At 40.6% G+C, this 27,702-nt stretch overlaps 1 protein-coding gene across 3 annotated transcripts; it reads left to right on the top strand.

The window, feature by feature from the left end:
• NDUFAF6 (NADH:ubiquinone oxidoreductase complex assembly factor 6) lies at positions 1–27,702 on the top strand. 3 transcript variants are annotated; one of them, XM_074944074.1, is made up of 9 exons: positions 1–179; positions 2,554–2,653; positions 6,447–6,569; positions 9,900–9,956; positions 11,698–11,800; positions 20,590–20,723; positions 22,416–22,517; positions 27,163–27,219; positions 27,574–27,702. In XM_074944074.1, the coding sequence occupies exons 1-9, from the start codon at positions 1–3 to the stop codon at positions 27,700–27,702; spliced, it is 984 nt and encodes a 327-aa protein (XP_074800175.1). The 3 variants fall into 3 exon arrangements, with proteins under 3 accessions (XP_074800175.1, XP_074800176.1, XP_074800177.1); XM_074944075.1 differs by having other exon boundaries at positions 85–179; positions 2,554–2,657; XM_074944076.1 differs by lacking the exon at positions 2,554–2,653 and having other exon boundaries at positions 157–179.

The raw sequence follows: 27,702 nt of genomic DNA, 5'->3' as shown, positions 1-27,702 counted from the left end.
ATGGCGGCCGCTATGGCACTGAGCTGCGGGATGCGCTACGGGCCCTATTCCCGGCAGCTGCTGGGGCCGAGCGCCCGCGGGCGGCTCGTGCGGCCGGCGGTCTGGGGAGGGAGCGCGGCGCCGGCCTCCAGCCGGCCCGGCCCCGGGGGAGAGGTGCAGTACTGCGCCGAGCTGCTGCGGTGAGTCTGGTGCGGGGCGGGCGCAGGGGGGTCTGTAACCCCCGCCCCGAGCCTGAGCCCCAGCCCCGTGGGGGCGGGGTGGGGGCGCTGTATTCCCCGTCCCCCCAGCGAGCCCCAGCCCCGTGCGGGAGGGGGCTGTAACATACTAAAAAAACAATAAAAGGCATGGCCCTAATTTATTTAGTAGTTGTTGTTGTAAGTCGTCTTTAAAATTAATCCTCATTTTGGGGGAGGTGAAGTAACACAAGCAATGTAAGTCTTAAAATTTATCCCCCTGCAGGGAGCCTTACCCTCGTGGGTGAGGAGAGTGGAGATAGAATTGGATTTAAAGTACTGAGAGCTTTAAAACGAAGACTAATCAGTTTAATTGAAATTCATTGAAAATGTTCATGCCTATAGTGAGATGTTTAAAGGGACACACCATCAGCACTCCTGTCTGAACATTCTTTGCTTCCTTGTTGTTACAAGCTACATTTAAGCTTACTATAACTGAAATTTATTACAGGGAGGAAAAGGTTTCTCTCTAAAGGTGGGTTGGTGGGAAGGAGGGGGGACTTTGTATAGTTAGTTTCATTGTTTCCCCCCATGTACTTGGTCAGTTTCCTCTGTTGTTTGAGTGGGGTTTTTCGCCTACCAACAGGGAAGAGAATAACTTCCAAAATAGGGAAATGTCATTGTACAACTACAGATATTGGCAGGGGCAGGTGTAGTACTGGATACTTCTGTAACTCATCTTTAAAGAATGACTAGATTTCAAATTGATGGTATTCCCCAGTTAAGACAGTTTCAAAGGAATGTTTGGTGGGTCTGTAATTAGCTATGAAAATGCCCTTTAAGGACTTGATCCTAAGCCTACTAAAATTGATAAGTGTCTTTCCATTGACTTCAGTGGGCTTTGGATCAGGCTCCAAAACAGGTTTAGAAAGTAGCTGCCCAAGGTCACCCAAAGTACTTTCAGGGATTTGTTCTGAAAATTCACAGTAGATTTCCAGTTACTGTTTTTACGTCCACAAAGTGCTTGTCTGCAAATCTAGTTTTCTTTTTGCCTTGACACTAATAATTAAATAGTTAAAACTTGCCCACTTATTTTTACCTCATATATGAAACAAATGTAACTAAAATGGGGTGGGAGGGGATCAACAGTTCTCATGAAAATGAGTAAATGTGTGCCCAGATGTCTGTCTCTTGAAGTTAGGGGCTGAAACTTGAATGCAAAGCTTCAGCCTATGAATGCAAGGGATGAAAATACAGGCACCTTAACTATATATAGACAGTTTTGAATTCCGCTTGTAATAAGAATAGTTGAGTAGAACTCTGCATTTTATGGTATGGTTTTGTGTGCTGCAGTTGTTTTTAATTTAATGGCACTCCCAAGTGGCCAAAGGAGTGTACATCAGTTTACAGAGTAGCAGCTGTGTTAGTCTGTATTTGCAAAAAGAAAAGGAGTACTTGTGGCACCTTAGAGACTAACCAATTTATTTGAGCATAAGCTTTCGTGAGCTTCAGCTTCACGAAAGCTTATGCTCAAATAAATTGGTTAGTCTCTAAGGTGCCACAAGTACTCCTTTTCTTTTTACATCAGTTTAGATACCTATAGTCAGTATGCCACAGTTGTAAACTTCATGCTGTGATTGGAATTGCAAACAAACAAAAGGACATATCTACACTTCGAGCTGGGAGTTTGATTCCCAGTTCGAAGAGACATACTTGCATTAGTGCTCAGTGAACCTACATGCTAAAAATAGAGTGTACACATGGAAGCACAAGTGGCGGGAGAAGCTAGGTGCCCCGAGTACATGCCCATCCAAGACCCTAGGCATTTACTTGGGGTGGCTAGCCCCTCCACTGGCTCTCATTACTGCAGCTATATTATATGTTTAGCTGTTAGTTTCATCAGAGCTAATGTGGGTATGTCTTCTCAAGCTGGGAATCACACCTCCAGTTCCAGGAGTAGATATACCCAGAAACTCCACTGGTCAAACAAACTGTCCTCTGCCAAGCTCCAAAGAGTCCAGTCTCTGTAAGCGTGGTTTCATTAGAACACAAGATTGGAAGTCAGGAGATCTGGACTGTAATTGCAGTTTTGCCACAGACTTGCTTTGTGACTTTGGGCAAATCTCTTAAAGCCTGATTCTCAAAGGCGCAGCTGCTCCTGCTGGTGCACAGGGTGTTCAGATTACTTCCCAGGGGGAGTGAATGAAATCTGTTCTTTTAACTGTTTAAAATAAAAGCATCTATTTTTGTTTTGGTCACAGTTACTAGTTGAGCTCGCAATTCACTCCTATTAGAAGTAAGTTCAGTGCTGACCAGTAGAATGCTTAATTTACATATAGTTATAAAGAAAATTTATAATCTTTTTATTTGTCATATATAGGAAACGTGACTATGAAGGGTTTCTGTGTTCTCTATTGTTGCCTGCAGAATCCCGCACCTCTGCTTTTGCACTAAGAGCCTTCAATGTTGAACTGGCCCAGGCAGGTATTAAAATAGATTTGTGAAGTACTGAACTATAACTATCATTTCAAGACTCTAGGTTGAACTGTAAAGAAGTGTTGTATGCTGAGATTAAAGTTTTGTGTTTCAAAGGGTGATAAACAGATGGTCCACCACAAAACCCCAGATCTAAACACCTGTAGAAACTGAGGGGGCTTGGAATCTAAACTTGGATCTGAACTGTGCAGCTGACTCCTATCTGAAAAGGATCAAACCAAAAACCTTGGGGGCAGATTCATGTCTAGGTCTATGCTGGCAGAGACTTGGCAGACTTTCAGGAGGGAAGGCTGCAGATTTTAAAAAGTGGTTACATCTTCCCTCTGCTAGATGGCTGTAGTAGGCTATACCTCTCTAATGGCCCCTTCAGCAGAGGGTGGGCGGTACTCCTGTCTCTGGTGCACAGCCCTCCAGCTGTGCTGTTCAGGGCATCTGCCCCCTGGTTGGAGAGTTAAAGTAGTCCAAACAAAAAGTCAGTATGCTTCCACAGCCCTCAAAAAAGCAGAGCCCTAGGCATTCAGGAAGCCAATGAGAAAAATAAAAGAGAAAAGTACCTGCCCTTCTCTTTCCTGAGAGGGCTTGGGCAGCCAAGGCTCTCAATCCATTTCCTTGTCAGCAACCCCTATTGCAAGGTGCCAGGGAGCTCCTTCGGAGTGCTACCCTACACTGAGCAAGTATCATCCTCCCTTTTAAGGATCTGCTTATCTGCAGGCTTGACAAGCCTCACAGATGTGCTGCTGTGTTAAGGCTGATTTTGCCCGGAGGAGCTCTTTAACTCCTTCCTGATTGGGGTGGAGATCTGCCCCACCACAGTGACCCACAAACTGCCAGTGCAACCGCAAGAGTTGATGCTTGCAAGAAAGGCCTAGCTAAAACAGCCCAGAGGATGTGCTGATTAAACATAATCCTGTTCAGCCTCTGTTGTCAGGACTCTTGGATAATTTAAAGCTGCCCTCCCTGGCAGTGGGAACACTACCTGTGATTCCCTGGGGTGGTTCCTCTGAGGTGAAACTGGTCCAGGAACTGAACTTTGTGTGTTTTGAAATCCAGATTCTGATCTGGATTTTGTGGTTCAGCCCAGTCTCATAATACATGTGCCTTCAGAAGAATATTTGAAATAGCTGCTTGTCTTTGGGTTTCATTAGTGCGATGCTGAATCTGTAAAAATATATTTTATATCTGTGATTAAAAAGCACAAGAAAATCTCAAGAGCAGTAAAACAAATACTAATCACAAAAACAAGAATTATATTAGTATGCAATAGCTTGCTGAAGTTTAGTATTTTAATTGCCAAGTGATACATATAAAAATATTATCTAGTAGCAGTATTTAAAAAATTGCTTACTAATCTAGTTGAACTGAAGGAGGTAGATGTGATTTTTGTGATAGGTAAAGCAAGTGACTAAGGTGAAATGTACAACAAAGCAATCTTTTATAATTTATAGGAAGATGTGGGCAAAGTGTTTGATCTTCACTGTGGAATATTAGACACATTTTTGTTTCTGTCAGAGGTGTTGGCCCTTCCTGTGAACAGCTTGTCTATAGTCATAAATAAAATAGCCATCGGCTTATTATTGGAAAATTTTACCACTGGAGAGAAGCTGATTTTTACACAGGCATGATCGATGAAAAACCTTAATTGTTGCATATCTAGGTGAACTGAAGGAGAGCAAGTTAAAACTTTAAGTTTACTGTTAGAAATGTTTTTATAAAATACCTGAATAACTTGGCAAAATGTTTAAAGAATAAAATTGTTCGTTTAGTATGCTATGTTCACGGGGTGACATCCTGCCCCAATTATTTCCCCCTCCCTGAGTTTTGCCATTGATTTCAGTGGGGCTAGGATTTCACCTAACATGTGTAAGTTCATTTGGGATATATATGGCCATATTTTTGAGAGAAGCTGAATGCCCACAGCTCCTGTTGATTCACAGGTAAGCTGAAGGTGCTTAGCACCTTTGAAAATCAAGCTGTTAATTATTAGGGACTTGTCCCTGTGAGATGCTGAGCCTGTAGGTTGCATTGGGGAGCTGAAAACTCAGCATCACTGGGAAGGCACTTAGTGCCCAAACCTGCAAGATGCTAAGGTATCCAAACTGCAAATAATTTAACATTCTGCTTTGTACATCATCACAAACAATTGAACACTGGAATCCAAGCTCTGCTGGCAGTTTTCTTGATGATAGATATGTCACTATCTGACTTGTTCTCTTGCAGCTGTAGAAATCCTGATAGTAGTAACAATTTGACTCACTCCTGCAAGCCCTCAGTGTCTTTCGTGCCTTCCTTTTGAAGTCATGTTTTTTAAAAAAAAGCACATGTATATATAGTATGTATAAAAATTGTATGTATTTTTATTTTCTCCTTCTACTCCTTTTGTATGTTGCTCACTGTTTAGGATTGTAATCTCTTTGGGCAGTGACTGTGGCCTAAGAAATTAGATGTTGTGAGGCTGAGTGTCACAACTTCTAACTTTTAGGCACCTAGAAAATCCCTGTGATTCACAAAGCCTGACCGCTAGTTTACACTACATAATTACTTTGGTGTAGCTACTTCGCTCAGGGGTGTGAATAATCCACACCCCTGAGTAACGTAGTTATACCGATGTAAGTGCCAGTGCAGACAGTGCTATGTTGGCGGGAGAGCTTCTCCCAACGACATAGCTACCACCTTTTGTGGTAGGAGAGATATAAAGCCAACGGAAGAGATCTCTCCCATTGTCTTAGAGCATCTTCACCAGAAGCTCTACAGTGGCACAGCTACTATGCGTAGCTACTGTGCTGCTGTAAATTTGTAGTGTTGACCTGCCCTGAGTTAAGTCCCTAAGCTCCTATACAATGAATGGGGAGAGACACCTTCAACTGTGATTAACAAAAGCCATCATGCTGGGCAGGGAGCTAGTCATCCAATGAGAGGGGTGTATGCTACACTTTGTCCTTGTCTTGGAGAGAGGCACCTAAGTCTGGGCTGCAGAGAGGCACCCATGTCGTCTTGGGATTCTCAGCTGCAAACACTCTATTTGCAGTAGGTGCCTACACTGTTAGCAAAAAGCCACAGAGGAAGAGAACTTCTCTCAACTTTTAGCCCAGTGGTCAAGGTATTCACCTGGGATATTGGAGACCCCTGGTTCAAGTCCCTCCTCTACCTGAGGGAAGAAAGGATTTGAACATATGTGACCCCTCTTAAGTGAGTGCTCTAACCATTGGGTTATGGGATATTCTGATGTGGGGCTCCCTCAGTCTTTCATGTTGAAGTTGTTGCACTCTGGCTAAATAAAGTCAATGGATTAGAGGGACTAGATCGTGGGTCTCCCACTTCCTAGGTGTGTCCCCTGCGTCCTCTAATGACCAAGCTGGTCAACATTACCACTGTAAGTCGATCTAAGTTACACTACTTCAGTTATGTAACTGAAGTCGACATAACTTTGGTCGACTTATAGCCGTATCTGCCCTGAGCTATGTCGACAGGAGATGCTCTCCCATGGACATAGCTTCCACCTCTCAGGGAGGTGGAATAGAGACTTGATAGGAGAGCACTCTGCCATCAATTTAGCGTGTCTTCACCAGACCCGCTAAATCAACACCCACTACATTGATCGCAGCAGTGCCAATTTAGCCGGGAGTGTAGACGTGGTCTTCCTTGTGAAAGATGCATACTGATGGCATGTGATCAGAAAAATCATTCAGGAAAGATGATACTTAGTTATGCTCTTTAAGTGTCTTAAGCTAAATGCCTCCATTAGACTGTAAATTTCACTCTTAAATATATTCTTTCCAGATTAAAGACTCTGTAACACAGAAGACCATAGGTTTGATGCGAATGGAGTTTTGGAGGAAAGCTGTGGAAGATATATACTGTGATAACCCACCACATCAGCCAGTTGCTATAGAACTGTGGAAGGTAAAATATCTTTCCTGTCTTAAAATTTACTTATAATTATTCTTTTACCTGTGGAAAATGTTTTGTTGTTTTGCATGTGCTATACTGCATACTAACTGTATTTTGTGTTATACAGATAATGTATGATATGTTGTATGTGTTATACTAAGAGCAGCCTGAAGCAAAAAAGGGAGAGATGGACAGTGATGATGCTGATATCTAGGGAGAAGTTACCAGAAAAATGTAGCAACGAGTCAGAACTATGTTAATCAGAGAATTTGCCTTCTAACCAGGTGAAGGGACAAAAACATTAGAGTGACCATTTAAAATCAGTACCAATTAAAGTGTTTAAGTAAACTTTCCTGAGCCTCTGCTAGTCTTTTCCGAAGGTTTAAGAACTGCAAGAAGACAGACATTAGTGTGATCAGAGACTAAAGCCAGAAAGCAGACCATACAAAGAAAGATACACTATAGGAGGCCCACACCCTCACAGTTAAAACTATAATGCACACTATTTCATATTCCATTGCACTCTGACTCCCTAGAAAACTGAATAGTTGACAGTTTCTCTCTCTCTCTCTCTCTCTCCAAATCCAAGTCCTGATTTGGATGCTGAGTTACAGAGATTCTACATACCTGCCAACTTTTGAAATATTTGCTTGAAGACACCTTTGTGTTGTTCTGGAGCTTCCATGAACTTACAAACTCAAGCAAGCCTACAATTTAGCATCTCCGCTGGCCATGGTTGGGGACAAAATGACCAGCTGACCAAACCTGTTCACTCTAGTTAGGACCCCTACTGCACCAGATGACTGATGATTGCCTGTACTTAACATGGGAATAAATAGACCCCAATATGTTACTTTACAGTTATGATTTCCAGCTGAGATAGGTCATTGCCTTAGGACCACAGACTGACATCTTAAACTCTCCATCTAAGGAGTCATGTGCCTCTGTCTGTGTTAAAAGTGCAGAAAAAATAGGGAAACCCCCTATAATGGTGGGTTACTATACTACAATTCCTGTATGATTAGAGGGTTCACTTGAGGGCATCATGGCTCCCCATCTACTGTCTGTTGTTTATCTGAGGTCAGGGATCACAGCCCTTTACTATCCCCTTTTTCTGATGTTGGCACTGTTGTGTTAATGGACGCACCGAGTGTGCTCTTCCTCCTTTAGGTCTGATGTCAAGCACAAGTCAGTACTTGTTTCTATCAACAATCCTGTTCAAATTATAATTGGATTTAAACAAGAAACGGTTGAAGAAAGAGAGAAAACACTGGTGATGCCAAGAAATAAACAGCATCTACTTGATTCTCATCTAGGAGATCCAACACTATTCCTAGATATCTCCAACTCAGAATTATTTATTTCTTTAGCCACAACAAAGCTCTAATGTAATTAAAAGAGAAGCTGGCAAGTATTCTGGACCTTAGTTATAGATTATTGGATTCAAAGCCCCAATAGAACAGACTTAGATGTCTTTGCCGCAAAGGGTAAAATTTGATATTGGTAACCTTATTTCTGCACCTTTTGCTTTTTATTCACTTTCTCTCTGCCCCAGTACATGCCAGACTGCCCACAAGCAAGCTGGTCTCTTTGTTCTCCCACAATGTCTGTGCTTCCAGGAATGGATTTGGTCCTTGGTTACTCTTTTTCCATTCCAAAGGTCCCCTCCTGTGTGGTTGTCTGGATCTAATAGATTCAGCATACACTGGCTTGTGGTATGTCTAAACATGTTCTTCCCAGCTCTCCTCAATGGGGCCTGCTTGGATGAATAATAGTGGTTTCTTCCAAAGGATAATTGTAGTAAACATCATGTGGATGAGCATCTGTATAAAATGTCAGATTTTGAGATAGTTAGACCTGCTGGTCAGCAGGACTGCAGGGGTTGTTCTTCTTCCTTTTCCCCATGCTGGCCAGTGATAAGGCTAACTGAGTGAACGGCGGATTTGAGCCATGAAAGTGGCCAAACTGAGGGCTGCTGTGAACCTCTGAGGCGAGCAAATCTGCCAATAAGCGCAGGACCCACCAAGGCAGAGGAGGAACTTTGTCATAATACCCATGCTTGAAAATGTTTTGTATTTTATCAAGAAACTCATCAGATTGTATATGAAATTACAACCCAAGTTTGGGCTACCTTTTCAAAAGTGACCTCTAACTCCATCTTGTACGCCAATTGAGACACTGTGAGCCTAATTCTAAACACATTTCTGTGGGAGTTGTCAGTGTTCAGAACTTCAATCAGGACCTGTATGTCTGAAGTTATGTACCCAAAATTACAAGTGATTATTGACAATTTGGCCCGTAGTATCTGTAACTTAACAAAACTTGTTGCTTCTTTACCACTATGGCACTGTTGCAGCCAATGCACTTACAGACAGTTAGTGCTGACAAACTGGGAAACCAGTTGGGCATCTAAGGCCTAATCTAAAGTCTACTGAAATCATTAGAAAGATGTACCTTTGCAACATTTTTTAAAAAATATCTGCAAAAATAGTTATTTGGGGTTTAAATTAGATCTAAAGAGACAGATAATGATCTGTAGAAAGCCTTGATTCTGAGAACAGACTGCTCCAAAACTTCTATCATAAACAGTTAATCATGTCAGACTCATACACAACAGTACGTACTAGCTGCAAAATTGAAGGTGATTGAGGGAATTATTTGAAATAATAAGTTTGGAAAAACCAGTATAGAATGGAGGAGCTGTGAAAGGAGGGCAAGAGTTTGGCAGAGATGAGTGGCTGAACAGGAGATGGTAGAGGATTATCAGTTTTCTATAATAAATTGAATAATTATACTGGTTATACATTAAATAAATATATGAATATTCTGTATAAACAATATCTGTTGACATAACGTATATACTCATGCTAAGTATTGTTCTCCTGAAAAACCATTAGGGAAGTCCTTTCATTGCTTGTCTTAGGAAACAAAATGCTGAATTTGGGAAGTGAACAATGTGATCTGCAAATATTTTGTTGGAAATTGTAATAGAATGACCCAGTAATAGAATGAATATGTAGACTTAAATTACATTTTAAAGAAAATATATTTTTTTAAAATGTCTCCTTTGCTTACGTGTTGGCTTGAGGCACAAGATTCTGTTTTTTCTGTAGCAGTAGTAAAGAGAGATCAGTTGAAAAGTTTTACACTTAATTTTTTTTTTACACACTTTATTTTTCCATTTTGATTTAACTTAGGTGATACTGAGCAAGTCAAATCTTACTTTTAATAACAAAAAGATCATTAAAAAATTACAGCCTTTATCATACCTTGCTTTCAATAATTTTCCAAATTTTTCCTTTTTTCTAAACTGTAACATGGCTTTTCTTTGTTCATTTCCAGGCTGTCAAGAGACATAACTTGACTAAAAGGTGGCTTCTGAAGATTATTGATGAAAGAGTAAGTAATTTTTTAGTGTGCATTTTAATTTTTCCCCTCATATTTGACTTTTTGAATTATGTGTACCTAACCAAAACTAAAAAGAGCTCATCTTTTCTATTTCTCTATAGTTTTCATGGTATCCTATTCCTATCCACTCACATCATCTTAGTCTCCTGACAGCATTCTGTGACCATGTTTGTTTGGCTTTTAGAAATTACTTTAAAATATTTCTGTATTGCCTCATATCAAGATGAGTTATGAGCTTAAAATGTCAAACAAATGTCATTTTATATTGCCTTCCCTACAAGATCTATATATATCTAAGGTACTTATATGGCCCTGATTACCTTCGTTGTTGAACACCTCACAGTCTCTAATGTATTTATCCTCACAACACCTCTATGAGGTAGGGAAATGCTAATATCCCCATTATACAGCTGGGGAACTGAGGCACAGAGAAGTTAAGGGACTTACTGAAGGTCACATGGGAAGCCTGTGGTGAATCTGGCTATTGAATCTGGGTCTCAAGTCCCCTGGATCATACTTCCTATCAGAGCACTTTATAAACATTAATTACTTTAACATCACCACATCAGTGTGAGGTAGATAAGTATCAATATGCACATTCTGCACTGAAACTAAAGGACTTGGAAGTCCAGTGACTCGCCCAAGCACACACATGGAGTCTCTGACAGAGACCATCCGGGTCTCTTCACTCTCAAGCCTGTATGTTTTATCCACAAGACCAGCCTTCCTGTCGTAGTGAGTGAGTGTTCTATTTCTGATAGCATTTGCATGAGACAGCAAAGTACACTCAGCAGTTTAAAAGTGCTTTTAAAAAAGCGCACACTTGAGGAACATATTCTGATATCTGTAATTTTCTTTCACTGAGATATAAGCCTCATTCACTGGTAATGGACTAGACTTGGCAGTTAATAGTGTAAACATACTGTACAGTACCCTTCATCAGAACTAAGGGTGTGAGTCTGCAGTAGCACGGCATGAAGACTCCAAGGCCAGGTTTGCACTATAAAGTTTTGTTGGCATAGCTGTGTTGGTCAGATGTGAAAAAACGCACACTTTCTAGCTGACATAATTATGCCAGCAAAAATCCCAGTATAGATGCACATATGCTGACAGTGTGCTCCCATCAGCATAGCTGATATTCAGTGTTGTCGTCATCTTGTCAGTCTCAGGATATTCGAGCTTGTCTAAGCTCGAAAGCTTGGCTCTTTCAGCAACAGAAATTGGTCCAGTAAAAGATATTGTCTCACCCACCTTGTCTCTCTAGCATAGCGAATCTCATTTGGGGTGATGGTAGTGTTACTGCCAGGAAAAAACTCCTGTTGGTATATACGCTGTATCTATGGCTGGGGACTCTGTCAGTATAGCTATACTGGCAAAGCACTTGTAGTGTAAACAAGCACCAATTGATTTAATGTTAATGCAATATTGCAAGAGAGAATTTAAATATACAATGGTTGTGGTTCCTTCAGCAACCTTAGCTCGTTGCCCTTGCACATACATATTTTGTATTGCTGGAGATATTTTAAAATGTATTCCTTAATGTGTATATGGTTATATTCATACACACACACACGTGATTTCTCCCTATCCCCTAATGTAAGTTACTTTTGTCCACTATACCCTACTGAAGGATTATGTAGATCTGCTCATAATGATCAGTTTGTGCAAAAAAAACCATGTTCGTGTTGCAATACAGACTCATACATATTCATGTTCTGTGCTCAAACTATAGGAGAAAAATTTGGATGACAGAGCATATCGCAACATCCAGGAACTTGAAGCATATGCTGACAACACTCATAGCGCTCTCTTGTATCTCACCTTGGAAATGCTGGGTATGTCGTTTTCTTTATTTAGGGTTTTTATGGAGAATTTATCAGTAGTGCTATAACTGCTACTATATTTATTAATGGGGAGGATTTTCAAAAGTGCTGATGGTTGAGCTAATTCTGGTCCCATTAAAGTCAGCAGTAAAGCTTCCATTGACTTTAATGGGAGAAGAATAGGTCAATTTTCAGCACTTAAATCTATAGAATTAGGGCTGTCAATTAATCGCAGTTAACTCACACAATTGCGATTAATTGTGCTTTTAATAGAATACCAATTGAAATTTATTAAATATGGTGGATGTTTTTCTATATTTTCGTATATATTCTGTGTTGTAATTGAAATCAAAGTGTACATTATTTTTATTACAAATATTTGCACTATAAAAATGATAAAAGAAATAGTATTTTTCAGTTCACCTCATACAAGTACTGTAGTGCAATATCTCTTTCGCGAAAGTGCAATTTATAAATGTAGATTTTTGTTGTTACATAACTGCACTAAAAAACAAAACAATGTAAAACTTCAGAGCCTCCAAGTCTACTCAGTCCTACTTCTTGTTCAGCCAATCTCTAAGACAAACAAGTTTGTTTACATTTGCTGGAAATAATGCTGCCATCTTCTTCTTTACAATGTCACCAGAAAGTGAGAACAGGTGTTCGTATGGCACTTTCGTACCCGGCATTGTATGGTATTTATGTGCCAGATATGCTAAACATTTGTATGTTCCTTCATGCTTCAGCCACCATTCCAGAGGACATGCTTCCATGCTGATGATGCCCATTAAAAATGGGTTAATTAAATTTGTCACTGAACTCCTGGGGGAGAATTTTATGTCCCCTGCTCTGTTTTACCCACATTCTGCCATAAATTTCATGTTATAGCAATATCGGATGATGACCCAGCACGTCATTCGTTTTAAGAACACTTTAACTGCAGATTTGACAAAACACAAAGAAGGTACCAATGTGAGATTTCTAAAAATAGCTACAGCACTCGACCCAAGGTTTAAGAATCTGAAGTGCCTTCCAAAATCTGAGAGGGACGAGGTGTGGAGCATGCTTCCAGAAGTCTTAAAAGAGCAACACTTTGATGCGGAAACTACAGAACCTGAACCACCAAAAAAGAAAATCAGCCTTCTTCTGGTGGCATCTGACTCAGATAACGAAAATGAGCATGCGTCTGTCTGCACTGCTTTGGATTGTTATCGAGCGGAATCAGTCATCAGTATGGAAGCATGTCCCCTGGAATGGTGGTTGAAGCATGAAGGGATGTATGAATCTTTAGCGCATCTGGGACATAAATACCTTGCAATGCCAGCTACAACCATGCCATACGAACACCTGTTCCCACTTTCAGTTGACATTGTAAACAAGAAGCAGGCAGCATTATCTCCTGAAAATGTAAACAAACTTGTTTGTCTGAGCCAGTGGCTGAACAAGAAGTAGGACTGAGTGGACTTGCAGGCTCTAAAATTTTACATTGTTTTGTTTTTGAATGCAGTTATTTTGTACATAATTCTACATTTGTAAGTTCAACTTTCAAGATAAAGAGATTGCACTACAGTACTTGTATTCAGTGAATTGAAAAATACTATTTCTTTTGTATTTTTACAGTGCAAATACTTGTAATCAAAAATAAAAACAAAGTGAGCACTGTACACTGTATTCTGTGTTGTAAATGTAGAAAACCAAAAATATTTAAATAAATGGGATTCTATTGTTTAACAGTGCGATTAATTGCACGATTAATCATGATTGATTTTTTTTTAATCGCTTGACAGCACTATATAAAATTAAACCTATTTCAAATGTCACAGCCATATCTATCTGTCTTAAAAATATAATCGCATCCTAAGTGGGGTGGGGGGGGGGAAACAATCAAACCCTAAAAAATAAGCTATCAGTCACTGACTAGTAGGTGTATTCATTTAGAAAGGGAAAAGGAGTGAAGAGTGTAGGGACAATGTCTAACTCTGTCTGCATGTTGCCTAACACAGTGCGCCCTTGTGTAAGTGAAAGCAGTAGGGTGAGAACTAACCACATGATTCTTGAGCCCTGGACTGTCAGACTGTGTACTTCTAATGTTGATAGTAATCATCTGCCTCCATGCTTTGGAGGAAAATCTTTGATGGTCTGACTTGCATCTTTTAATTTGATAGAACCAACTCTGGAGAATTTTGTACCTACCATGCCTGTCTCGGAGCTTACTTTTTCCCTCCCCAGCTGTGACGTTTTAGATGGACTTAAATAAATAAAGCTAAAACCTTAGCCATATCTCTTTGTGCTATGGTACCACAGTCCAGGCCCAGATGTGTAGAGATGGCCATAATATAAATATTAAAGAATAATATTGAAAATGTGCTAAGAGAAGAAGCTATGACTTCATAAAATACAGGCATACCTAAATTAGACAAGTTACATTCGTGAACTAAGTATAATTTTGCAATGTGACATGGTAGCAAAGAACATCAATCTGATCAAGGGAACGGGGGGAAAGCAAAATAAAAGGATATTTTGACTAGGCATCCAGTGAGGGGCTTGGGAATATAAATATACAAATATTTGAAGAGATTAAATGCCAAATTAAGTTTGCTAAGTGAGCTAAGGTCTTTCTCTTCCCTGAACAGTAAAGCATAAACGTTCTGAGAAACCACACTTCGACGAATGGCTGCTACAACCTAAATCTCCCTTGCTGCAGATTAAGCTCATTACTTGTCCTACCTTCAGTGGACATGGAGAACAATTGATCACTCTTCTCTTTCTAATAGCTTTTAACGTATTTGAAACTGTTATCAGGACCCATCTCCCAGTCTTCTTTTCTCAAGACTAAACATACCCAGTTTTTTTTAATTTTTCCTCAGAGGTCAGGTTTTCTAAACCTTGTATCATTTTTGTTGCTCCCCTCTGGAGTCTCTCCAGCTGAGGCCTCACCAGTGCAGAGTAGAGAAGAACAATTATTCCTGTATTTCAGGGGTTCTCAAACTTCATTGCACCGCGACCCCCTTCTGACAACAAAACTTACTACACCACCCTGGGGTGGGAGGGGAGGAGAGGGAACCGAAGCCTGAGCCTGCTGGAGCCTCACTGCCCCAGGCATGAGGGCCAAAGCCTAAGTCCCACAAACCTGGGTGCAGGGGCCCAAAGCCCAAACACAAGAGCTTCAGTCAGGCAGGGGGCCTGTAACCTGAGCCCCACCACCCAGGGCTGAAGCCTTCAGGCTTCAACCCCGGGTGGTAGGACTCGGGCTTCGGCTCTGAACCCGACCTCAGCAAGTCTAACGCCAACCCTGGTGACCGCATTAAAACGGGATCGTGACCCACTTTGGGATCCCAACCCACAGATTGAGAACTGCTTCTGTATCTTATAACACTCCAGTTAATATACCCTAGAATGGTATTTGCTATTTTTGTAACTGCATTGCATTGATAGCTCATAATAAATTTGTGATCCACTGTAACCCTCAGATCCTCTTCAGCAGTACTACTGCCTAACCAGTTATTCCCCATTTTTTTAGATGTGCATTTGATTTTTTTTCCTTCCTAAGTGTAGTACTTTGCACTTGTCTTTATTGATTGTCTTGTTGATTTCAGACCAATTCTCCAATTTATCGAGGTTACTTTGAATTCTAATCCTGTCATAGAATCATAGAATATCAGGGTTAGAAGTAGGGTGACCAGGTGAAACGAAGAAAATATCGGGACACATGGGGGAAGCACCGGGGGGGGGGGGGGAGGCATCCAGAGTTGCTGAAGCTGCAGTATCGGGACAAATGGCATCCCGACCAAGCATCGGTCAGGACGTGGGACAAAGACCTAAAAATCAGGATGTCTGGTCACCCTAGTTGGAAGGGACCTCAGGAAGTTATCTAGTCCAACCCCCTGTTCAAAGCAGGACTAATCCCCAACTAAATCATCCCAGCCAGGGCTTTGTCAATCCTGACCTTAAAAACCTCTAAGGAAGGAGATTCCACCACCTCCCGAGGTAACCTAGTGCTTCACCACCCTCCTAGTGAAAAAGCTTTTCCTAATATCCAACCTAAACCTCCCCCACTGCAATTTGAGACCATTACTCCTTGTTCTGTCATCTGCTACCACTGAGAACAGTCTAGATCCATCCTCTTTGGAACCCCCTTTCAGGTAGTTGAAAGCAGCTATCAAATCCCCCCTCATTCTTCTCTTCTGCAGACTAAATCATCCCAGTTCCCTCAGCCTCTCCTCATAAGTCATGTGCTCCAGCCCCCTAATCATTTTTGTTGCCCTCCGCTGGACGCTTTCCAATTTTTCCACTTCCTTCTTGTAATGTGGGGCCCAAAACTGGATGCAGTACTCCAGATGAGGCCTCACCAATGTCAAATAGAGGGGAACGATCACATTCCTCGATATGCTGGCAATGCTCCTACTTACACATCCCAAAATTCCATTAGCCTTCTTGGCAACAAGGGTACACTGTTGACTCGTATCCAGCTTCTCATCCACTGTAACCCCTAGGTCCTTTTCTGCAGAACTGCTGTCTAGCCACTTGGTCCCTAGTCTGTAACAGTGTATGGGATTCTTCTGTCCTAAGTGCGGGCTCTGCACTTGTCCTTGTTGAACCTCATCAGATTTCTTTTGGCCCAATCCTCTAATTTGTCTAGGTCCCTCTGTATTCTATCCCTACCCTACAGCATATCTACCACTCCTCCGAGTTTAGTGTCATCTGCAAACTTGCTGAAGGTGCAATCCAGGCCATCCTCCAGATCATTAATGAAGATATTGAACAAAACCGGCCCCAGGAGCGACCCTTGGGGTACTCCGCTTGATACCAGCTGCCAACTAGACATGGAGCCATTGATCACTACCCGTTGAGCCCGATGATCTAGCCAGCTTTCTATCCACCTTATAGTCCATCCATCCAGCCCATGCTTCTTTAACTTGCTGGCAAGAATACTGAGGGAGACCATATCAAAAGCTTTGCTAAAGTCAAGGAATAACATGGTCACTGCCTTCCTTCATCCACAGAGCCAGTTATCTCATCATAGAAGGCAATTAGGTTAGTTAGGCATGATTTGCCCTTGGTGAATCCATACTGACTATTCCTGATCACTTTCCTCTCCTCTAAGTGCTTCAGAATTGATTCCTTGAGGACCGGCTCCATGATTTTTCCAGGGACTGAGGTGAGGCTGACTCCTCCTCCTTTCCTTTTTTAAAGATGGGCACTACACTAGCTTTTTTTCCAGTCATCCGGGACTTCCCCCGATCGCCATGAGTTTTCAAAGATAATGGCCAATGGCTCTGCAATCACATCCGCCAGCTCCTTTAGCACTCTCGGATGCAGCGCATCCGGCCCCATGGACTTGTGCTCGTCCAGCTTTTCTAAATAGTCTTGAACCACTTCTTTCTCCACAGAGGGCTGGTCAGTTCCTCCCCACACTGTGCTGCCCAGTGCAGTAATCTGGGAGCTGACCTTGTTTGTGAAGACAGAGGCAAAAAAGCATTGAGTACATTAGCTTTTTCCACATCCTCTGTCACTAGGTTGCCTCCCCCATTCAGAAAGGAGGCCACACTTTCCTTGATCACCTTCTTGTTGTTAACATACCTGAAGAAGCCCTTCTTGTTACTCTTAACATCCCTTGCTAGCTGCAACTCCAAGTGTGATTTGGCCTTCCTGATTTCACTCCTGCATGCCTGAGCAATATTTTTATACTCCTCCCTGGTCATTTGTCCAATCTTCCACTTCTTGTAAGCTTCTTTTTTGTGTTTAAGATCAGCAAGGATTTCACTGTTAAGCCAAGCTGGTCACCTACCATATTTACTATTCTTTCAACACATCAGGATGGCTTGTTCCTGCAACCTCAATAAGGATTCTTTAAAATACAGCCAGATATCAGGTGATCGAAGTCCCGCATTAGAACCAGGGCCTGTGATCTAGTAGCTTCCACTAGTTGCTGGAAGAAAGCCTCGTCCACCTCATCCCCCTGGTCTAGTGGTCTTTAGCAGACTCCCACCACAACATCACCCTTGTTTCTCACACTTCTAAACTTAATCCAGAGACTCTCAGGTTTTTCTGCAGTTTCATACCGGAGCTCTGAGCAGTCATACTGCTCTCTTACGTACAGTGCAACTCCCCCACCTTTTCTGCCCTGCCTGTCCTTCCTGAACAGTTTATATCTATCCATGCCAGTACTCCAGTCCTGTGAGTTATTCCACCAAGTCTCTGTTATTCCAATCACATCATAATTCCTTGACTGTGCCAGGACTTCCGGTTCTCCCTGCGTGTTTCCCAGGCTTCTTGCATTTTGTGTATTGGCACTTAAGATAACTTACTGATTGTCCTGCTTTCTCAGTATGAGGCAGGAGTCCCCCTCTCTTGCGCTCTCCTGCTCGTGCTTTCTCCTGGTATCCCACTTCCCCACTTACCTCAGGGCTTTGGTCTCCTTCCCCCGGTGAACGTAGTTTAAAGCCCTCCTCACTAGGTTAGCCAGCCTGTTTGTGAAGATGCTCTTCCCTCTCTTCGTTAGGTGGAGCCCATCTCTGCCTAGCAATCCTGTCCTCCAGAGTGTTTGCAGTCTCCCATTTTAGTGTCATCTGCACATGTTATAAGCATGCTCTCCACACCATTATCCAAGTCATTAATGAAAATATTGAATAGTACTGGACCCAGGACAGACTCCTGCAGGACTCCACTGGATACATCCTCCCAATTTGACAGCAAATTATTTATAACTATTCTTAGAACAGTTTTTCAACCAACTGTGCACCCACCTTATAGTAATTTCATCTAGACCACATTTCTCTTGTTTCTTACAAGAATGTCACATAAGACCATGTCAGTAGCCTTATTAAAAATCAAGATATATCCTGTCTACTGGTTATCTTCTTCCCCCCACCCCGCAATCCATTAGGACAGTAACTCTGTCAAAGAAGGACATTGATTTGGCATAATTTGTTCTGAAAAATCCATGTTGACTGTTATCCTCTAGGTGCTTACAAATTGATTGTTTTTAATAATTTGTTCCAGTATCTTTCAAGGTATCCAAGTGAGGCTGACTAGTCTATAATTCACCAGGTCCTCTTTGTTCCTATTTTTAAAGATATAGGTATTGTATTTGCTCTTCTCCCTCACTCTGGGACCTTACCTGTCCTCCATGAGTTCCTAAAAATAATTGTTAATGGTTCCGAGATTGTTTGTTTCAGACAGTTCCTTCATTACGCTAGGGTGAATTTCATCAGACCCTGCCATCTTAACTACATCTAACTTATCTGTTAACCCATTTTTTCCCTATGCTAGTTTGTGTTCTATCCCCCTTGTTGTTAATATTAATTGTGTTAAGCATCTGGTCAAAATTAATTTTTTTTAGTGAATACTGAAACCAAATCGGTATTAAACACCTTAGCCTGCTTGATGTCATCCATTATTAGCTCTCCTTCCTGCTAGGTAGAGGATCTTCATTTTCCTCCATCTTTCTTTTTCCTTATGTATTTATAGAAACTCTTCTTCTTGCCTTTTATGTTCCTTGCAAAGGTGTAACTCATTTTGTGCCTTAGCTTTTCTGATTTTGCGCCTATGTTCTTGTGGTATTTTTTTTTTTTTATATATATACTCCTCCTTAGCAATCTATCCAAATTTGTAGGCTTCCTCTTTGATTTTCAGTTATTAAAGAACTATATTGATTTCTTACTATTTTTTCATCTTTCCTTCACTCCTGGATAGTTTGCTGGTGTGCCTTTAATATTGTCTGTTTGAGAAACTGCTCACTGTCCCGAACTGCTTTTTTCCTTAGATTTTCTTCCCAGAGGATTTTACCTACTAGTGTCCAAGTTTGTTAAAATCTGCATTTTTGAAGTCCGTTGTTGTTGTTCTGCTGTTCTCACTCCTTCCTTTCCTCAAAATCATGAATGCTGTCATTTCATGCTTTCTTTCATCCAAACTCCTCCCTTCCACCGGCAGATTTGCAACCAATTCCTCCCTGTTGCTCAGAATCAAAACTAAAATGGGTGCCCCCTAGGTTGTTACTTCCACTTCCTGAAACAAGAAGGTGAAACATTCCAAGAATTTACTGAATGTTTTATGTTTTGCCATATTGATTTTCTAACAGATATCTGGGTAGTTCCCCATTTTGTGTTTTGGAAATTTGTTTGTTCTAGAGATGCCTCATCTTTCATCTCCCGATTTGGAGGTCTGCCTTGACATCGCTTCCCTTTTTCCTCCTCCATTTCAATTTCAGAATGTCAAAATGTTTTGTTTTAGTAGAAAATGTTGAAATCAAACAATTCAATATTTCTGAATCACATTTTTTAGAAATGTCTGTTCTGCTCCCGGCCCCCGCCCCAATTTTTGTCCAGATTTGGGACAAATCAAAAGTTGAAATGTTAGAATTTCCTTTGGGACAAAAATTCTGAATTTCCTTTGGCTTTGCTTAGTCTTTATTGCTGAAATTTTATTCCTGGTCTCTTGTTCACTAGGGGTAAGGGGTTGCGCTGATGTAACTACACTGATGTACTAGGGTAAACTGTACCAGTGCAAGTCAGTTTTCACACTGGTGTAGTGTATTTGTAATAGGAGTTTGAACTGGTTTAGCTACATTGGTATAGCTACATGAGTGCAAAAAATGCATTGTAGACTAGCCCTAAGAGAAGTCTCATTCCAGAATGTAGTAATCGGTCAGCTAGTTTACTAGCTTTCACCTCTGAGATTAGGTCTCAAGGACAATCTGTGAACATATGCGGTTTGAGGCAAATATATTCTTAACAGCTGTAACACTCAGGCTATTCTGTTGTTGGTTATTTGGTTTTTAACCTTTATTTCTGCAAATACAGGTGTGCGGGACATCCATGCAGACCATGCAGCCAGTCACATTGGGAAAGCACAAGGCATTGTCACCTGTTTAAGAGCAACTCCTTATCATAGTAAAAGACAAAAGGTCTTTCTTCCTATGGACATTTGTATGTTGGTAAGAAAGTATAGACTGGGAACAAACAATATAGTATCTCTAACTGCATCTCTCAGCTTTAGATATATAGTCTTTTCCTGTTAGTCCAGAAAGTAAATGTCAAAGAGCCTAGTTGCTATTAGTAGAAGGTTCACTTCCTGTGGCTTGCAGTACCCCCAGCATGCTCTTTCAGTGACAGGGCTTGTCTTGGTCTTGTTGCTTTGCTTCCTTCGGGAGGTATGATTAGAGTGATTTTTATTTATTTATTTTAGTGCTGGCTCACTGCAATTTTTTTTTATTAAATCCAGTAGCATTTTAGGATTTTTCTTCATGTGCAGAAATACACATGGAATGGAAATCAGTTCCTTCCTCCCAGCCCTAAATTTTCTAGTGTTGGTCCCTTTGTTTCAGAATGAGCTCCCTAGCCTTCTCTTTGTTGTGCTGTGGTCATACTCTTGCTTTTTCTGTGCAACTCAATAGTAACTACAAGTATTTGCTCACTCATTGCTGTAGCACGTAGGGTCTAGTTGTACAATTTGAGAGAACACCTAACTGGCACTGGAATTCAGCAGCCCTTACAGGAACAGGTAATTGTCAGTGACACAAGGATTAAAACACAAGTTTCTCGTTAATGTTCATATGAGTCTGTGGCTAAATCTATAGGCAATAGCATTGAATATTTATTTAATAATTTCTCAGTTTGCATTTTCAAATTATGACCTCATTCTCATTGCTCATTACTTCTCATTGTGTGGAATAATGAAGAGCTCCAAATTTGGTAACCTTTGGCTTTGCTTTCCTGCTAGGTCAGTATTATGTGAATGGCACGGAAGCATAAAATGGCTGATATGTCGATCCCAAACAGTAACTCATGATGGCGACTGGTTAGGGCCTTCCAACTTTCTCACCTTTGTTTCAATATAACTTAATATCATATACCTATGTACACAAACTCACACCCACACAGAATTGTGCTTGTCCTTGTCATCACAGCCACGCATGTGATTATGAAACTTTTCAGTCATCAGTGGGTGTAGGAGATGGGTGCAAAGGTAGACTGAGAGTGTTGCAGAGACAAGAGGTATCTTGGCAGCTAGTCAGTCACCAGATTACTCTTGAATCTGTGTCCTCTGTGTGGCTTTGTCTTCACATAAAATTTTACCATGTTCAATCAGCCTTGTGAATAAATTAAGTTAGCTGACATGATGCTGAACAAAACTCGTCTTAGTCTGCATTAACCAGTGTCATGGTCACCATTGGGTCACCTAATTCAATTCTCAATAAATGTTCAAACATGGTACCATTTTGTAGTATAGACCAGCCCTATGACAATACCTTTCTTCATGGACCAAACAGCTGTTTTTCGGGTTAATCCGTAACTTTTTCCTTTACCCTGCTTAGCCTCAGGTGGTGGTGGTGGTTTTTTTAGCTTGACATGCAAGAAGTTGATTTCAGATTACCAGAATTTAAATTCTAGCTCAGTTATCCCTACTTACTACAAAGTATTCAGAGAGTCAGTTTATGCAAAGACTGAGTTAATTACTCTTTCCTGTCTTTTCCTTCACTGAGCTTTGCTTCCTACTAACTACTTTAAAAACATGCATAAACGTTTTTCAGATTTTTATTGTAGTCTGGCAGCCAGGCAGGCTTCTGGCTTTCCTACTCTCTTGTTAATCAGAAACGTGTGTTTTGTTTCTTGCTCTTCCCTCTCAGCATGGAGTTTCGCAAGAAGATTTCATAAGAGCCAATCAAGAGAAAAATCTGAGAGATGTAATTTACAACATTGCCAGCCAGGCGCACATTCATATAGAACATGTAAGCGTGCTCTTTTCTTGTTAATAGCATATAATCAATTTTAATGTTAAGAAGTGTTGTCAGAATGTGGTCTTAGATGGTGCACCTAGTTGGGCACCTTTATTTATTGTATCAACTATTTTAAAAACACTTTTACCTTCATGTAGAAGTTGAATCTCCCATCCTCTATTCAGTTATGGGTGCCTTTGCTGAAAGTGATCAGAAAGGTGCAGATCGCAATTACTTTGAGGAATATAGCCTTGTAGTGTTAAACTGATTGGTCCTTCTGAGTTGGAGAATAAACACACCAAAAAACTTATTCTAAAACAATAAAATAATTTTTGAATGGAGGTTCTTTTTATCGTAACACATTTGCATGAATTTTTCTATTTCTAGTGACAGCTGTATGTGTGTATAACTACTGATTGAAAGCTTTTGCAGGTACAGTAGAACCTCAGAGTTATGAACACCTCAGGAATGGAGGTTGTTCATAACTCCTGAACAAAACGTTTTGGTTGTTCTTTCAAAAATTTACAACTGAATATTAACTTAATACAGCTTTGAAACTTTACTATGCAGAAGAAAAATGCTGATTTTAACCATCTTAATTTAAATGAAACAAGCACAGAAAGAGTTTCCTTATCTTGTCAAATCTTATCTTTTTTTAAACATTCTGTTTTTTTAGTAGTTTGTGTAACACAGTGCTGTACTGTATTTGCATTTTTTATTTTTTTTTAATTTATTTTTTTGGTGTCTCCTACTACCTGGTTGTGTACTTCCAGTTCCAAATGAGGTGTGTGGTTGACTGGTCAGTTTGTAACTCTGGTGTTCGTAACTTGGAGGTTCTATTGTATGTCATTATGAGATGTAGGATATGCAAGGGCGTGCCTGCACAGATCAAATTCCAGGATCACAGCCACTGACTGTGTGCATGAGTTACTTTGTGTATTTTGGACATAGGAGCAATAATTACCAGGCATTCAGATTTTGCCTTTACATGCCAAACTTTTTTCCCCTGAAAACTGCCTACTATATGCATAGTGAGCTGCACCAGCAATGTTTCTCTGGTTTTGTTTTTGCCCCAAGCCAGTCTGTTTGGGATCACTGTTTCAAACTTCAGTATTTGTGCAACGGCTTTGTCAAAGGTTGTTATTCACATGGATCAATTAGTGGATCCGAACTTAAGAAGCCGCACTGAGACCTATTCCTTACCTCTCTGCTATAAGTATTGAAAATAAAACGTACAGGCTATGCTTATAAAAGCATGTTGGTACATACTACATTAAAAGAACATTAAGGTGCAAAGACAAGCTTTCAAAAGTTAAATGCCAGAATTTAGGTTGCCTGTGCAACCTTAGTTTATCCCCCTTGTGCTTATGCATTGTGATAGTCTTTAATGACATAATTATACATGATGACATCCTTTTTTTCCCCACAGCATCCCTGCCTCATTTAATTAATGGGTCTTCAATATTTCTTTTTATCCTTCACAGTTGGCGTGTGTCACCAGACCTTATTTAACAAATGCTGCACGAACTACAAAATGATTAACTCCCTAATGGGAATTTTTATGGTGCTCCCACTATAGTATCTGAATGCATCACAACATCTCTGCGAGGAGATGATTATTTTTATTTATTTATTTATTTTATTTTGTACAGCTGGGCAACAGAGGCACATAAAAATTAAAGTCAAAATTGTCAAGTGTCCATTAATTTTGGGTGCCCAATTTGAAACACCTAGGTCTTGATTTTTCAGAATGTTTGGTATTTATAGCACTTAGTGTTCAAAGCACATCTCAAACCAACTTCAGTTCCAGTTGTGAGTGCTCAGCACTTCAGCAAATCTGGCCCCAGATTTGGTCTCATTGGGCACCCTGAAAATGAAGAACGTGCAGTTACATGCAGTTAGTGGCCAGCTGTGAAAAATTTGGTTTAAGTGACTTGCCCAGTATTGATTAGGAACTCTGCAGCAGAGGCAGGGATATAATCCAGTTTTTTTTCCACAGTGGCATTCTACTTCCTTAAGCATGAGACCATCCTTTCTCTTCCTACAGTCATCTGCCTCATTCACTACACATCTTCTGATTTCTGCATCATGGGTGCTGAATAAAGCAGGGGTTCTGTAGAAAAAACAGTATGTGATCATGTAATTATATACTAATCATAATCCAAACACACAAGGGGGGCAAATTAAGGTTGTGTGGGCATTTCCTAACTTTTGTGTGCTTGACTTTGCAACCTTAACATTCTTCTTAGGATATTTTGAATAAAATTTCCTAATTAAAAAAAAAAAATTCACCCCAAGAATTCTACCATGTAGAATCATGTTGACCCCCACTTTGCGTCATCAGCATGATTCAGCTCTCATTCTGGGGTCCCTACACTGGAGGGCTGGGGGCAAGCTCGGCACATTGATCCCAGAATGTGGCCTTGCATGTCTGAAAGTTCAGCTCATCATCTCAAGCTGCATTAAGATGCAATCCCACCAGCTAGTGCACCTTTCTCGGGCCCAGAAGCAGTTTTCCACTGTTTGCAGCTGCTCTATGAACACCCCCAACAATCTTGAATGGTTCTCACTATGTCCTACAGCAACCTGCCCACCAGGAAATTGTCATATTCCTCGCAGCTCTTCTTGTGGCTCTGCAGATATTGGAGGGTCATGCATCCTGTGCATGCAATGCTTCTGACAGTACCGCAAACTCCGTAGTTCTGTCAGATTTGGCAGATGGTGACAAGCACCCTGCAGTTCCAGTCACCCTGCATGACTTGTTTGAGGCCCACTGTACATTGCACTGTCTTTTGGGAAGTTTTGGCGCTGGATGGGGGCAAGTTGTACCCTGGCATACTTACCCATAGTGCACTGCATTGTGCATCGACACAAACACTCCTTGTGAGTATACACACCGCCAACACAAGGAGTCAGGTATGTACGTTCACAAGCTATATAACAACTGTGTTGGCTTTATGCCAACGTAACCTGTGCTGGCAAGTTTTGTAGTGTAGACATGCCCTAAGTGATGTGATATGCTCATGCAACGACAGTTACTGCAGATACTCAGGGAATGTTAAATTTATAACCAGTAGAGGGCAAAATAAGCTAGTGAAGAGAGGACTTTTCTTTAAAAGCTTGGTGACTAAAATACAATGAAAACAATCAAAACTGTACTGAATACAAGTGAAAGTCCTGTTGCAAAGGCAGTCCCTTTTTAACAATCTTAAGTCTTGCTGACACTTCTTCCCCTCTCTCCCCCACCTTTTAAAAATATAGTTCTAGTCTGAAATGTAACTCTGGAAAGATGGCTTCTGTTGGTTCTTTGTATGCTTCTCAATTGCTCAACATCAAATGTTCTCAGTTTACCAAGCAAGAAGAAGTTTTTCTGTCAGCCTTGCAAGACATGGGAAAGTCAAGCTGGATCCTTTTCTAGCTCATGCATCGTGACCAGTAAATATAACCCAACAAAAGTGTATTGTAGGTTTAGTTAAGGGTTAAAACCTCAAAGGTTAAAATAAAAAATCCTGCTCTTTGGAATATTTAAGGGATATTCCTTTCAGTTGAGGGCTGTTAAAGCTGTAGTTCAAGATTCAGCCTATTACTGTTCCATTCTGTTTGTCCAGTTCTCCAGAGGGCTGTTTAGAAAAACAAGAAATTCAGTAATTGATATTCTTGGTATTTTTAAAGCTAAAAAAGCAGAAAAAATGCTTTTGGAAAAAACATTGATCCTGTATTTATAAATGAAGAAATATTAAAGGATAATTTTTTCTTTGTCTTTTAGGTTCAATGAGCTGTACACCTTGATTCAAAAATAATGCAACTGCAGTTTATGCTCCAGTCCTGCAGTCAGATCTGTTGTCTCAGACCCCCACAGCGATGCAGAGCCCTATAGAAATCAGTGGGGCTTTGCCCAGACGGAGGGGTCTGAGCTAGCGGTTCCAATGCTGCAAACGGATCCTAAGGCTATGTCTACACTACAGATGCTATAGCTACAGTGCTGCAGCTGTTCTGTGGGGGTGCCACAGTATAGATACTTGATACAGTGAGGGAGGTGGTTTTTCCATTGCTGTAGTTACAGCTGGGAGTTAGGTTGATGGAAGAATTTTTCCGATGACCTCCTGGTGTCTACACTGAAGCGTAGGTTGGCTCTGTCTCTCTCAGGGGTGTGAATTTTTTGTACCTCTGAGTAACATAGCTAGGTCAACGTACGTTTTTGGCGTAGACCAGCCCTAAGTTATTAATTCTTATGATGTGGAGATCAGAAGTCAGCCCCCTTCGTACATTGCTAACAGGAATAAAAGTAGTAAAACCATATTTCTTATATTAAACAAGCAGAACACATGGGGAGCAGATCTGTGGAATAAAAATATACCAGTTTACATAGTAAATTTTCTGATTATACCTACAGTTTACAGCTGCGAAAAGGCACAGGAATGGTAACGGGCATCTCACAATATTAGACACTTGGTTTTGTAATTACTTCTATATATGCTGAAGGATGGTGCTTGGTTTTTTATTTAATGAAAGTTGTACCTTCATTGCAGTATATTCAAACCTGAAAGATTCAAGCTCATGATAAATTTTGCCAGTTTGAGCCATAAAACGCCGTATTTGAAGTTCACTTTGATCTGGTAACTTCCCTATGCAATATTTTTTTTCCTTCTCTTTTCAGGCTAGGTCCTTCAGTAAAAATGTTCCTGCCAAAGCATTTCCTGCCTTTCTCTATACAGTAAGTGTGATAACAGTGCACGCTTTAAGCGGTGGAGTAATTTGTGTTTCGTTTGTTTATGAACGGTAATACACCAAGTTAATTGTTAATTAGTAGTATTTTTTTATTATTTCAATGGGCGTTCTGGGTGCTTAATATATCTGAAATTATGCCACCAATTTAGGTGCCTAAATATAGGTTCAGGTGTCTAACTGCCCAATAGTTTTGTTTTTCTATTTTTTAAGGGCGAAATTTCTCAAAATGGTTTCCATGTATTCATAGACTGTCAAAAGTGGTTTAGATATTTATAAAATAATATTGCATATGCTGCTGTTTGTGTCCATTATACATACTAACCCTTTTTTTCTCTTCTAGGTTACTTTAGAGGATTATTTATATAAAATACAGAAAGTAGATTTCGACATATTCCATCCAAGCTTACATCAGAAGAGCACGTTACTACCGTTGTATTTATATATTAGATCCTGGAAAAAAAAATATTAA

The sequence above is a fragment of the Natator depressus genome, chromosome 2 (genome assembly GCF_965152275.1).
Source record: "Natator depressus isolate rNatDep1 chromosome 2, rNatDep2.hap1, whole genome shotgun sequence".
NCBI classification, from domain to species: domain Eukaryota; kingdom Metazoa; phylum Chordata; order Testudines; family Cheloniidae; genus Natator; species Natator depressus.
Note: the sequence above shows the minus strand (reverse complement) of the source record. Positions and strands in the feature narration are given on the sequence as shown.